The sequence below is a fragment of the Lepidothrix coronata genome, unplaced genomic scaffold (genome assembly GCF_001604755.1).
Source record: "Lepidothrix coronata isolate B3197 unplaced genomic scaffold, Lepidothrix_coronata-1.0 Scaffold133, whole genome shotgun sequence".
Taxonomy (NCBI): Eukaryota; Metazoa; Chordata; class Aves; order Passeriformes; family Pipridae; genus Lepidothrix; species Lepidothrix coronata.
In genome coordinates, this window is record NW_016690313.1 from 178861 (window position 1) to 193273 (window position 14413).

The window sequence follows — 14413 nt, forward strand, 5'->3', positions numbered from 1 at the left end:
TTATCCATGACCAAGCAGCTTAAACGTGATCTATGTGAGGGGTTTATTTAGACAACAGCAGAAAAAGTGGTGAGCCCTGATTTGTAGTTGTTATGGCCCCATGATACAGACCAGGTCTCTGTTCTTCCTGCAGGAATTCTTTCCTAGAGGTTCTGTGGCAGCAGCCAGGTCAGTCATAACTCCTGTGCTCTAACCCTACCTCTGTAATTCTTAGTGCAGAGACACACACGGGGTGTCTCTGGGAGGGATAGTGTCCTGTATTCTAGTGGACTGGTGAAAATTCAGGCTCAAGAATTAAAAATTATAATCTGGGAAGTACAGATGAAGTGTGTACACTTGTTCTGGTTTTGTGAATAAAAGGTGAAATAAAATTTTTGTGAATAAAATGTGAAATAAAATTTTTATGAATAATTCACCTCTGATGTCACTAACAAACACGCTTCGTCCTAACAGAGGCACCTGGGGCTCATGTTAGCACAACTCCTTGCTTGACAACAGTTGATGCAGCTGGCTTAGAGTGGAACATTTTGATACTTGATCTAGTAGTAGCAGAATCAGAAAGTTTTCTTGTTAAAATTCAGAAGCAAGGACTGTGAGTATTACCTTGAGTTCCTAATTTCAGGCCAGTCTGAAGGTTTCCTTTAAAAGTGAGCCCATGTTGTGATTTTTGAAATCTTGTAGGTAGGCAGTTACTTTTTCATGGCCTGATGCATTAATTGCAGCACCTTCATGCCAGTGCAGGGCAGGAGATCTAGAAAACAGCCCGTGCTACTTCTTTCTGCTCATCAGTCTTTGTTTTTAAAACTAAAACCAAACCAAAAAATAAAGGGGAGAAGGAAAGGAGTACTGTGGATTAATGATAAAGCTGTTTGTTTTCTTTTACAATATTGCACACAAATTTGATATGGAAATATTGCAGTTGGTAGTTTTACTCTTTTCAAAAATGAGTTTGCTTCCATATTTGCGAGTTTTGCAGTTTGAATGTTCTCTTAAAGATAAACCGGAGAGGAAATGCACATCTTAATTTTGCAGAAACAAGTTGGAAGAATGGATGAAGACTTCAAAGCACAGGCACTTGACCACACTCTTCAGAGTCCATCAGAGACGTTACTTTCCATTCGACTGTTGGACTTCAAGACGAGTTTGTTGGAGGCAACAGAAGAACTGCGGATCAGAAGGGTAAATTTGTTTGTGTTGGCTTTAGTGTCTTTGTCTTGTTTCTGTCTCCCTGTGTGTAATCAGAGAAAATGCTGCAGAAGCGTGCCTGTATTTTAAGTAATTCACCAGCCAGGGTTTTGTTTAAAAATATCATAGGCTTAGGTAGTGTCTGTATGACAAATTTCTCTGTAGACACCACAAAGACAACAGGGTTGCCGGGGAATGAATTTGGTTTTCCTGTGCTAGTGTGCAGAGTTGATGGTTGATGACCAGGCTATTGACAAAATTATCTACATTAAATTTTTCTATTTCATTGTAGTTCTTCTCTTTAAGAACAGACTTTGACAGAAAAGAAAGAATCCAAGTAATTGCCAAGTCCCTAAGTCTTTCTCTTTTCATAATTGATTTGACGTTTGGCAGAAGAGCAATGATTTTTGACTTATTTTTGTCCATTTATTTGTGCTTTTCAGAATTACATAAGAGGGCAAAGAGCTACTGTGATAACTTTATTTCACCATTTTTAAGTTGCTAGACTATTAAGCTAGATTCCTGCAATAACAGTGCATTGAGTATTCAGGGTGGGGATATTTTGTTTTTTTAACTGTGAGTTGAATCATCTTGTAGTACCAAGGTAATATTGATTCTGCACTGGTGTGTAGTTTTCCTGTAGTTAATTTTTCAGTTGTATTTTTCCCTGGTTCCTTTTTCAGCTGTGTGTGTGTGTGTAAACATTTGGTTCTGTTTCCCCCCTCAGTGTTCCTGAACTGTATATTGTGTATATTGAAAGACCCAAAGTGTATCTTGCTTCATTTGATGAATTTGACCTGTTCAAAATATCTGTATTATTACTTTTAAAATATTAGTATTGATGACATGCTTGATTTATGCTTATTTTGATCTAAGTTAAATGCTATAATCCTCTCTTTAAGAGCCATAAACAAAAGAATGACTACCATAAACAAAAGAATGACTGCCATAAAATAAAAAGTAGAAAAAGGCTGCATGATGCTGCCTTCTTGGTGCAGTATTGTTGAAATCCAGCATGGTCTGATCCCCAGACCTGTGTTACAATGGTAGTGTTTACTCCAGCCTAACTATTTTTGTATTAAAAAGTAAAGACTGAATAGTTTATTCTAATAATTGCAGTATATTTTCTTTATAAGATCTGTTAGCTGAATTCCATTTACATTGTTAACTTAACCTTGCATTTTTGATGCACTTGGTCAGAGCCTGCAGTCTTTATGGAGTGCTCTGGAGTTTCATCTTTGGGGATTTTTTTGGTTTTTTTGGTCTGTTTTTGTTTGTCTGCTATACTATAAGATTCTGTGATTTTATAAAAGTCACCCTGTGAAGGTGAGTAATTTTTTGCCTTAAAGGTATTTTTAGTTTCAAAACTGATGCAAATGCCAAGAGTCAATTCCACAGTTAAGATGTGACCCTAAGTTTCTAAAATAGCTGTGCTTTCCTTTACCCTGAAAAATATATATATTTTTTTATATTTACCTGTTCAGGTGGAAATTTAGGTAAAAAAAAGGTTGAGCTTTTTACAGGCAGCCAGTTTGAAATCTTCAAGTATCCCTGGATGCATCTTGTTTTGTTTTGATTTAACAATCATTTCAGGGCTGCTTGCTTAGTATGTTTGAAATTTGGAATATAAAGCATTAATATTTTGAACAAGCAAGGGTTATAGAATAATATGGCTATGCCTGATGTCATCTTTTTAAGTAGAACTTTGTATGGATGTTTTTGCCCCCAAAAAAACCATCTACAAAATCCTCTCCTGATTTTAGGTATGAATTTTTTACGAATTCAACCAACATGAGGTTATTCTGTTAACCAGCCCTGAGAAGAAGGCAGCACAGGGGTAACTCAGAGGATTACTGTGCCTGTCTTGCACCGTGCTCATTTTTCCACGGACAAGAACGAAACATAAAAACTGTGTCATCTGCTCCATAAGAAAGCGAAGGAAAAGTTGCAGTTCTGCAGGTTTCTTGCTGCTTTTACCACTTCTTTTCCAGGTTCTAGTGAGGTTCAGTAGACTTGGCAGCCTGAGGGAGGCAGCAGAGCCAGTAGGGTGCATTTCACTCTCAATTTTGTCTTTGACCTGTGGCTTGACCTTAGATGAGATTACTTTACATCTGCTTGCTTCTGTTTTATTTCCCGTTGTTGGTCTTGCTTGTCACTTGGGAGATTCTTCAGGACAGGAACTTTTGTGTATTTTGAATGTAATAAACTGCCTTGGATGGTTGGTTAAGCTGCAGTATAAATTCAGATTAATAAAAATAAATTTGGAGATGAAATTAGCAGTGTGAAGCTAGACAGATGAAAATCAAACTCTTAAATATGAAAATATTTTGAGACACTTGATGCAGTCCTTACTTGATGTCATCAGATACTATTTTAAAGTAGAAATATATTTTTTTTTTTTCCTGAATATGCTTATTCAAATCATGGGGTTACTTCAAAGCATCTCTCAGTTTTTCTTGGTTAAATGTATAGTTGTATTAAATTCTCAAAAATAGTTAGAGGATTTTCTCATAGTAAGTGAGATGAAATCCCAGTCACTGATAGCTGTGCCTGTTTGTTCTAAAGAATAAATTGCTTAAACTTGATAAATAAATTGATAAATAAATTGATAAATAAATTGATAAATAAATTGATAAATAAATTGCTAATACTTGATACGGCTTCACTTTATTCTTTTGGCTGTTCCATAGGGTCTTTGTTCTCAATATGAATTGACATAATATGAATATGTATGTAATTAAAACCTACCAAAAATTACATTTCTCTTTCTTCTTCCCCCCCAGGGATTACTTCACACTCCAGTAGTTTGAATGTCCTATTTTTTTTTTTTCCAGTTTAGCTTTCCCACTCATCAAACTCTGATCAGGGATTCTTTTGTGCTGGATATCCCATTCACTTTGTTCCAGGTCTGTCAACCTCGATCCACAGTCAACTGAGTGCATCTTATTGGGATATAAGAGATGATCCTTTGCTTAAGGGATAAATATAATCAATTTTGGCAGCATGAAGTTGTGGAGTAGTAGGTCAAATTGGAAGTCTTTAATGCTTTCTGAAGTGTAATACATGTAGGACAACTGACATTAGGTCTAAGAAAAATGTTTACAAGGACAAGAAGGCAGATATATTGTGTTATTTTCTTCCTTGTCCTAGATACCAAAAAAACATCCTTAGGCAGAAAAGCATGTAAACATAAGAAATCAAGGGAATTCTACCACCCTGGGGGTATGGATGGTTTTAAGTAGCAGCTGAAGCACCGTGGATGTTGATTAGCTGAACACAAGGAAGATAAATTTTAGTGATGATTTGTAAAATTTTAGTAATGTTTTATTTGGTGCAAAGGATAAGCGTCAGTGACCTGTTTCCATACCTGAAAACAAGCAGCTGTTGAGGCTCTTTCTGGTGTTAACTGAGACCTCATAAAGCCTGGGTGATACTGTAGATTCTGTCCTTTGTGCCTTGAATTTATTAACTTTGATACTCTTCTGTTTAGTCAAAGTGACAAACAATAAATTTTCCTCTTTTCTCTTTGAGCAGTTATGATATAGGTATAACTTGGTAGTGCTTCTCTTTTAATTAAAATACTTAATAATTTTTTCCAGCTCTCAGGTTTTCTTGTGTTTCTCACAAGGGTAATATTTGCCATAAAAGAAAACTGTGTTGTATTAAAGAACATTAGATTTCCGAAGAGCATTGATTTTACCCATAAAAAACATTTTCTGTGTTCAAATAAAGATTTTAATATAGGATTCTTTAGAATCCTGGACAAACCCTCACCTCCCACCCCAAAAAACCCACCACCCTTTGTAAATTGAAGCCATATTGACTTGCTGTTACTGGTACTTATCACCCTACTATTTAGCATCAAGCACTACATGAAACTTTGGCCTTGCTTGAGCCAAAGGAGTGTGTTGATGTAGCAGGTGGCATTAGAACCAGCCACCAGAAGGGGGGATGAGATGTCTGATTGGCTACAGATTTTCTACCTGTGCTCACAGGAGTTTCATGTCTGATCACAGCACAGAAATGTGGGGTCTCAGAATTCATTCTGCTATCAGTTCCATGTTGTGGACAGGAATATTCTTTAAAAGCTGGTTGGTGCTATCATTTTGCTGTTCACTCACTTTCCCTGCCCTTATTGCTCTTCTCCCCTCTTTCTGTCCCCTGTTTTTCTGAGTTTCTGTTGCTTTCTGTCTTCTGCCTTCTTCTGTTTTGATATGTGAGACCTTTTGGTGCTTACCCACTTCCATGCTGATGCCAGTGAGCAGCCATCAAGGAAGAAAACACTAGAAGGATATTTACTTATTTGCTAAAAGAGCCAAATCCTGACTCACATCTCTTGCCATGCTGCAGACAGACATTATGGCTCTCACAACACCTCTCCTGGATTTTTTTTCCTGGTTGCTGTTCTCGGAAGCCACAGTTCACCCTGGTACTGCAGAGCTAGATGTGCTCTTCTTTTCAGAGAGTTTTGAGCAATTTATCTCAAATTCCTCCTACTCTAACTTTGCTGTGGCTTTGGCTCTTCTAACCCGTGTCCTTCAGCACAGAGGCCTGTTTTTAGTTCTTCTTAGAGGCAGGACATGAAGGAGCTTTGCTCACCCTTGACTACTCTCTCACTTTCCTAAAATGTGCTTCTGCTTTGCACTGCAAAATGGGGCTGGAAATGTCACTTGGGCCCAAAAGACAAGTTGCTTTTTGAGATATTAAGTGAAGAAAGTTGATGAAACCATAAACTTCTCAGAATGAGCAAAGCAGAGGGACTGAACTTGAGTTATCAGTGGCATTACAATATCAGTGGACATGCCAGTTATGATCATAATGGTCATATTTGTTGGCCTATATCTAGACCTAAAAAAAATCCCTAGAAACATTACAATCCACCAAGTGCTAAATCTTGTTGGAGGCGTGTTCTGCAGAAGCAGAACCCCCTTCAGAGGTGTAGAACAGCAGAAAAGTTACAAAGGGCACCAGAGGCACCTGTAGCTCTATAGGCAGCTCTGTGGCAACCATCTACAGTGACCAAAACCATGAGATTGAATGAAATTATTGCATAAATACAGATTTACTTTTTTTTTTTCTTTTTAATTAAACAGAGCTTGGTTTTAAGTTATTTTCAGGCTACTGCATAGGATAAGTATAGAATCATGAAAGAAAGAAATGTTTTAATACTGTATGTTTTAATACTTGTTCATGAGAAGGACAATTAGTATTTTGGAAAGTAAAGGAGAAACATTTTCTGGAAATAAAGAGGCTGCTATGAAAACGCAAGATTTTAGTGAGGTTTATTGCAAATAACAATTCTAACTGCTAACAAACAGAATGGTGAAGAGTTTGATTTCATTTTCTTAATGGATAGAGGAAAAAAAAAGGAATTAAAGGGGGGGGAACAATTCTTGCAGTTGGAGAGAAGAGCACTGGAAGTATCAATGCAATGCTTATCTAGGAATACATTTCAATAGATGAGATTTATTTAAATATAGAACAATTGCAGCCTGTGCAGTAGAGTCAAGGACAGAGCAATGAAAGATTTCCAAAGGAAAAAGGTGGTTGGGATGCATTTCTGTGTCTTTGCTTCTGAAATTTTTGAGAACAGGTTCCAAACATATGGTTGCTACGGTTTTTTGTTAACTGTCGTAACTATTAAGATCCAAAATGTTTTATCAGGAACTAAAGTTAGAATAACTCTGCTATAAATATTTTCCCTCCCTTTAAAATCTGTGCTGGAAACCAAACTTAAAAATGATATCCATAAAGTCCACTAAAAGTTATACTGCTCTGTTTAGTTCATGAAGGGAATTCTAATTCTAGTATGAGACAATGGGAAACTGTAGTTTCAGTGAGTAGTATTTGATTGACCTGCATGAGAATTGGATGTGCAATTTTGTAGGAGGTAGATTGTGAGTTTGAAAAAGATAATAAAAGTACCTAGCAGCAGTTTTGGCTGCTTGGACACAAGCCAGCTGTACTCTGTTCCTAAATCTGTTCAGGGTCAGGAATCGAGGGGGCTTGACCAATCCACAGCCCATCTTGTAAAACCACAGCCCGAAGCAAACACTTTAAAGAAGGCTTGACACTTTCTAAAGGTTATAACGAGTAAATAAACCATCAAATTACTCCTCTTTTATTGTTATGGTAGTCTTTTTTATAAAAACACTTAAATCCATGTAGTCCTAAGGCGTCTAATAAAAAATGAACACTTGTAAGGTTTTGCGGGTTTTTGATACCTCATCAGGGTTATATACAATATCCTTCTCCTAAGTATAACAAAAATGTTTTTGTCTTATTAAACAGCTGATAGAACTTCTAAAAAAAAAAAGTGCTTCACACAAGTTTTTAAAAGCTTTCCATTCAAAATGGATAAACTGTAAATGTCCTTTGAAAGATGTAAAAATGATGGATAAGGCTTGTAACTGTCGGCGATTTCACATGAGAACGTTTTTGTCATGTAATTGTCATTCTCGGTTTAAGTATTTATGATGTTTATTTTTTTCAACAGTAGTTACATACATTCACATTTTTGATAGTTTCCAGATTTTCCTTTATAATCTGGGGGTAGGTTGGAGGAGTGTTGTTCACTTAGAACTTTGGTTCTTATCCTGTTTAGTACTCCCAGCAAAGGACTTGCTTAAAATGGAATGTATTGCCATTTTCTTAAAGTTTCGAGCAACATTTTTCCTAATAATATATCATTTTAATAGCATTTGTTGCTTAATGACTTAAATGGTTTAAGATTACACCTTTATAAGGAGCTCTAAGTCAAACTTGTTTGGTTTTAACACTCCAGGGAAATGAAGGGGATGTATTTTCCTTCAGTACTTGTAGATTAGTATCAGAAAACAAAGTCATTGCAACTCTGAAGTACTATTTGTTAGGGCAGAACTGGGAAGCATTGATAATCTCTCAAGTTGTCTTAATTTTAATTTTTTTTACCTTAAAGCATATGAAACCTTTAGGTCTCTTCTCCATCTATATTCTACTGGTACTTACCGGAGAAGCAAAAGCTAAAGAACTTTTCTCTAGTTTTCTGGAAGCCAAATTTTAATTTTATATTTGTGTTTAGTGTTTTGTAAAATGCAAAAATTCACGTGAGTGTTGAGGTATATTTTTAGACCCTGCAAGCATCTCTTGAAATGCTCAGGAGTAGCCTCCTGTGGATAGAAGTGTGTTTCCATCCACACATGTACCTGTAAACTGTCAATCAAGGAAGTCAGTTTTGACCCTAAACCCTCTAAAAGATGTCAAAAACCTATTTTAAATCACCTCGGGATGTATTTTGCTGTTTTATTGTCTATTGATGATACAGTGGGACCATGAATCAAATATTATACTAAGTGGAAAGGGTTGCAAAATCTTCTTCAGAACTGTTTTGCACCAGTTGTTGAAGTGTTGTAAATATCCTTGTATCAAAAACTTGGAACCCTCATTTGTACTGAGTTTAGGAAAGAATTGCATTTCTTAAAGATGCAGCATACTTGATAACCAAAGCATTTGTATTGTTTGCTTCACTGTGGAGGGAGAAAGAGCCTCAGTTTGTTCTTTCAGTGTGTCAGGAAATGTATTACTTCATCCAGAGGGGATTATTTTTTCCCTCATGGTAAGTAATAGTTGTTCATGGTACTGCAATTCAGTAGAATTTTACTTAAACCCCAGTTTTAAGGCAATAATTTTTTCGAGGCCTGCTTTTAATTTTTTACTAGAAAAATCCATTTTTTTTTTCCTGAGATGTCACTGTTTTCCTAAGGATTATAATCACTTCTTGACATGTGAGTCATTTCAAGAGCACTAATTTATTCATGAATTTACATTGCAGGTTTCAAACTCTAGTGGGGAAGTTGAACTCAAAAGAGCATAAATGTGCACATAATATATCAAAATACACTGTTCAAGTATTGGGAATATTCTTTTACCCTCACACAGTCAGTTTGGCCCTTGTTGGAGCGTGTCCAACACAAGACCTCAGCAAATGTTATTAGTGCAACAATTCATCAAAGAGAAGTCTTGTCTTACCTTAATGTGGTCCCCTTTTCAAGCTGATCATCAGTGTGCAGAGAAAAGGCAGGAAATCTGCCTTTTGAGGCTCAGAGTGACACATTAGTGTAGCTCCCTGGGTCTTTAAGGGATATTCATTATTTTGACTACATGCAATAAAAGGACAGTGGTGAATTGCTTATGACATGCATCAAAGCCTGAATACTGTTCTTGCAAGAAGTCATGACTGTTCCACAGGGGAACCTGTTCTATCTTTTTTTTTTTTTTGAGTATTGTATTTGAAAAGCAAGGCCCATGCTCATAAAAATTTGGTTCAGAAGGGAAGCTGATTCCTGTCAGGGAAAATTTGACTTTAATACCAGAATGTTTCAGGGAAATTCTCATAATTTTTTACCATCTGTGATTATCAGCAGATAAGGCTCCTTTATTATCACAGTAATAGTTAGATTCTTGATAAGGTGATTCTGAAAGAACAGGGAAACTGGAGAACACACCTTCCTGTTGCTGGTACCTCTTCTGGATTGTGAAGGAAACTTCAGACTTCAGTTATGGTCTTCTCAGATTTTCTGATAGCTCATTTTATCAAAAATGTGTTTATTATCCATGATTATGTTTAACTTCTTTTATTTGATAGGTCTGGAGGCTTCTCAGCACGAAGGTTATGATAAACATTTAGCTTTTTCCGTAATAACAGAAGTAGTTGCTGACACAAACTTTCACTTGTCCCTAGGAGATGTCAAAAAGCATAAAGGTTCAAATGCTGTGAGTGGAATATTTAAGAAGTCCTAAAGATTCTGAGTCATTAACCACGATTATCTGTATCACTGACTACAGTGGATCCATAAAGCATTTTGCAGCTTGCTGAATTTCTCTTCATCTCCTTTTTTGACTCTCTTCATCAGAATCATTTTTCAATGGTGAAGTCAAGTCTGGTTTATTCCCTTTGAGTCTGGTTTTGTTGTAAGATGCAGAAGATAATATGTGTGAAGAGGGAACCATTCCTGCTAATTAAGAGAGCTGTAATCCCAGCTCCTAATCTTCTGCTATGCATTTCAATCAATGTTATTTATTCTGCAAATTTTCTGACCAAACCAGCTGAACTCATCTGCTATTTTGCCATATCCAGGGAGCTTCTGTTTCCTTTTTATCTGTGTGGTTTGCAGACACATACTGTTGTGTGTACTGGACTGTAAAGGAAGAAGAAATATGAGTACATGACTTATGTTGGTGTTTGATTTGCAGGTACTGTCTTATATTTGTTTCTTTGGTTTTTTTTAACCAGGAAACGGAGACTAATTATGAAGATCAAATAAATAAAATTGTTGTAGAGAAACAGGAACTTGAATGGCAGAAGGTAACTTTCCTGCATGCTCTTAGTGTTTGACCTGCAGAGATTTAATTTTAATATATTAACATAAATTGTGATTTGCTACCATTCCTCTTTTGAAGGCTGTTGTTATTTCTAGTAGCAGAATGTGCTAACCAGGAGTTTATTGTTTAGCCATGAACATGTGTAGCTTTTATATTGGTTTGGATTGTGCCTGGCCTAGAACTGTGTTTAACAAAAAACTATCAAAATATTTGGCATGACTGGAAATCTCCAGTCCAGAAGGAGGGAAGTATTGAAACAATAAGATATTTAGCTTAAGGTGAGGCATGTTGACATATTAGTGTGGGGGAAGCTGTGCAGCAGCTTCTCTGTATTATGCTTGACTTTGGCAAGTGCAAATACAACAAACAACTTCCCTTGCAATGTTCTGGAAGCGACAATTTTTCCAAAAAGAATTCTTTGAAACGGGAACTTGTATGTTAGACATACTCAAAAGCAGTTTGTCGGCTTTTAAACATTCAGAATGAAGTTTTCGGTAACAGAAGTCTAACATTCTTCTTGGAGCTGGGGCTCCTGAGGTTATGCTTTCATAGGAAATCCATTCCCTTCTCTAATACAATCAAACTTATGACCCCTGTCAGTGGGTCACAGGATAAAAGACTTCACTCTGTATATTTTATGATCACAGAAAAAACAATAATTTCAGCTCTATCCTTGATCTTGGGATTTTTAACATCTTAGTAGTAAAGGAAGACTATTTCATCTTGGAGTTCATCCTAACAATCTTAAATTAATAATCCTAACTATGTGCTTTTCTTTCCTGAAAGATATATATGTGCACAGAGAAACAGGAAACATTTTATATTTGTAAAAGCAACAGTGCTTTCAGTTTGTAAGCTTTCTTTGCTTTTCTTACCTAGCACTGCAGTTCTTAATAATCTGGGTTGAAAAGAGGTGATTTCCACCCATTCTGAGACCTTAAACAGCAATTTACCATTAATAAAAAGGTGGAACTTACAGGTAATTAGGTAAACTCTTTTTTTTTTCCTGCACACTGGCACATGGCAAAGGTAATGTAAAACAACAAGGTGTAGGTTTGGGGAACTTCATGTGAGCACATATTCTGGAACTTCAAAGAACAAGTTCTTATAACTTTCCTGGAGATTCCAGTAAGATGAAAATTCTAAGTCTGGCATTTAAATTGAATTAGTGTCCTGATGGTTTCTGAATGCAGGCTCACATTGACCTCAGTAGTAGTTCAGTGCATAGGCAGCTTCCCCTGGCTTATCAAAGATTCCATTATGTTTTTTCCTTCAGAGATTTCCCCTTCAGTCAACATTTCTGTCATTCATTTTATTTTACCTTAAATTTAACAAACTAGTTTAAAATAAAGACATGACTTCAGCTAAGTTTCTGGTTTAATATTACAATTTTAAAGCAAGTATTTGTCTACATTTTATGAATACTGTTGCTGCTCTTGAGAAAAATGTGCTAGGGCAGGGAAAACAGAATAACTGGAGAAAATACTGCTTTACATATAATAAGCATACTCATTGTACTTGCTGTAACATCACTATATCAAAACTGATTTTGCCTTTATTTTTTAAAAATAACTTAGTTCTTCAGTCTCCCTGCACCACGGATACGTGCCATATATGGAAAATATATTCCAAAACTGAATTTCTGGGAGAGTTATATATAATCATTGTCTTTGATAGTCTTACCTGTGAGGCTTTTTAGGAAAGGAATATTTGTAGACACTCCCCTGTCTCTTTTTAAGAGTAAAATGCATCACTTGAACATACAGTACAAGGAAGTGGTATGTTATGAAGACTTCAGTAATGCTTTTTTTTTCATTACATCTGTGACAAAATTGTATAAAGGATGACTGGTTTATGAAACCAAACCTATATCTCCATAAATTACTATATGATATCAACTTGAATTCCTTTTATTTAAAGTAGTGTGATCTTAATTTGACAATACAGTGGATATAAAATTTTAGTCCTGTGGTGAGCAGGAAAAGTCCACTGAGAGCAGTCAATTTGCTGTCCCTGCTTCTGGCTCTCTTACTGTCCTTGGCTTGCCTGTTACCCACTGGAGAACCCGTCTTTGAACACAGTCTAAGGGCCAACCTGAGGAAAACCTTTCTCAAGACTTCTGTTTTCATGTTTTGGAATATTCATTTACATAGTATGTGTTGTTTGTTAGATGCAGATCAAAACTTTCCCTACTTATGTTACAATGAGTTAATGAGTAAGTACATGACTGTAAACCACCATGGATTCTACTCTTGTATCAAAGGGCAACAGCTCTCACTTGTAGAATGTGAAAGCAACACCAATTTGCTGCAGGAAAGCAATTTTGGAATGGGCTTCATGTTTAAAAAGCTCTCACTTTCTCAATTAAGGCAGAAGAAGAAATTAGACTTCTTGTGTGAGAAACAAATGATCAATTTATTTTCTCCCATTCGTTCTTTTTAATAGTCTCGATTTATATTTGGTTTCGTGCAGCCATTTCTGATTTGTTTCCTGTTTCACACTAATACATCTTACCTAAACTCATCTATATTTTGAGATAGCTATTCAAGGACAGAGCCTTTTGACTACCTTTACCTAATATATTTTAGTGTCTAGGATTTAGAAAACCTGATCTTCCATATTTGCCTTCCTTGGTAAAGGTGAAGTATCTTGAACAGAAGCATGATGCTTAAAGATGTTTGAGATTTCTAACTTGCAGAGTGTAGTATTAATCTATAAGATCATGACATGAAATCATAACAAAAAAAAGTACATCCTAACTCATTTTCTTGTTTTTATAGGTAAGAGTAAAGCCAGGCAGGAGGATGATAAAAATTTTATACTATGGCCTTACACTTAGTCTTTTCTGCCCTCCCTCAGCTCTTTCTTGTAGCTTGATAAGTGACTAAAGTTTAACTAAAAGCAGAATACCAGATTGTTATTTTAAATGGGATTATACTTTTAAATGGGTATTAAAATTCTATTATAAGTACCTGGAACAGTGTCCAGATGCTGTGTTAAGATGGCAGTGGTTGTGGATTACATCTGCAGGTTGGTGGGATGGGTAAGGAGTTGCTTACAGAAGTCTTAGCAACAGGTCTGTATTCCAGAGGTGAGAATTGTTACCTGTTAAGACTTAAAGAGAAGCTGCTACCAGAGATGATTATCAGTTAACAAATGCCTCTTTTTAGTCTTCAGGGTTTTTTAATCAGTCATGTCTTTCTTAGCCAGGAATCAGGTTTTTTTCTGGAAATACTACGTATATGCTTGGCTCTAAGATAATATTTAAATAACACTGTTGTTATTTCTCATGAGCAGGAGACTCTGCAGCATCAGACAGACACGTTGCAGCAACAGAACAAAGAAGCTATGGCAGCTTTTAAAAAACAGGTAGCAAAATAAGGCCTTCTAGGTTTGACTGTGAGATTTTTCTAATATGATGGCATCATAGCAAGTTGCCAGTTGGTGTGAAAATATTTTTCTGTTGCATAGAAAATGTTAGAATATACAGCTCAGAGAAATCATGTCCTTTTCTTTTTTCTGGACACAGTATAATGCTTGTATTTTGACAGATCTTCCCAATAAACCACTCCTCCTGGGATTTTTCTTTCTTTTTTTTCCCCCAAAAAACTCCTAAAGAAGAAAATGCTTCTTGTAATATTTTTCTTGTTCTGTTTTGTTGTTTTTTTTTTTTTGTTTTCCCCTCTGAGATGGCATGACCTCTGCAAGGGTAGATTCATAAACCATGGTAAAAGATCTGCCACAGAACTTACTCTGGCCAACATGTGTCAGTCTTGCATTTTACTCTCCATAATATATAATGAGTAAATATTAAATGCTGAAAGACCTTGCAGAGAACAGTCATAGGCACTGAAACTGTTGCACGTGG

The 14413-nt window shown here is 36.1% G+C and overlaps 1 protein-coding gene across 15 annotated transcripts in view; it reads left to right on the top strand.

The window, feature by feature from the left end:
* Nucleotides 1–14413, top strand: part of CCDC73 (coiled-coil domain containing 73) — a 67268-nt gene that overhangs the window by 12255 nt on the left and 40600 nt on the right. For 10 of the 15 annotated variants that reach the window (XM_017826985.1, XM_017826980.1, XM_017826990.1 and 7 more), the window contains 3 exons: nt 1025–1179; nt 10457–10528; nt 13843–13914. In XM_017826985.1, the coding sequence (XP_017682474.1) occupies nt 1048–1179; nt 10457–10528; nt 13843–13914 (276 nt within the window). In that variant the 5' untranslated portion in view covers nt 1025–1047. The remainder of the gene's footprint in view (nt 1–1024; nt 1180–10456; nt 10529–13842; nt 13915–14413) is intronic. The other 5 variants (XM_017826989.1, XM_017826987.1, XM_017826988.1 and 2 more) reach the window with 2 other exon arrangements.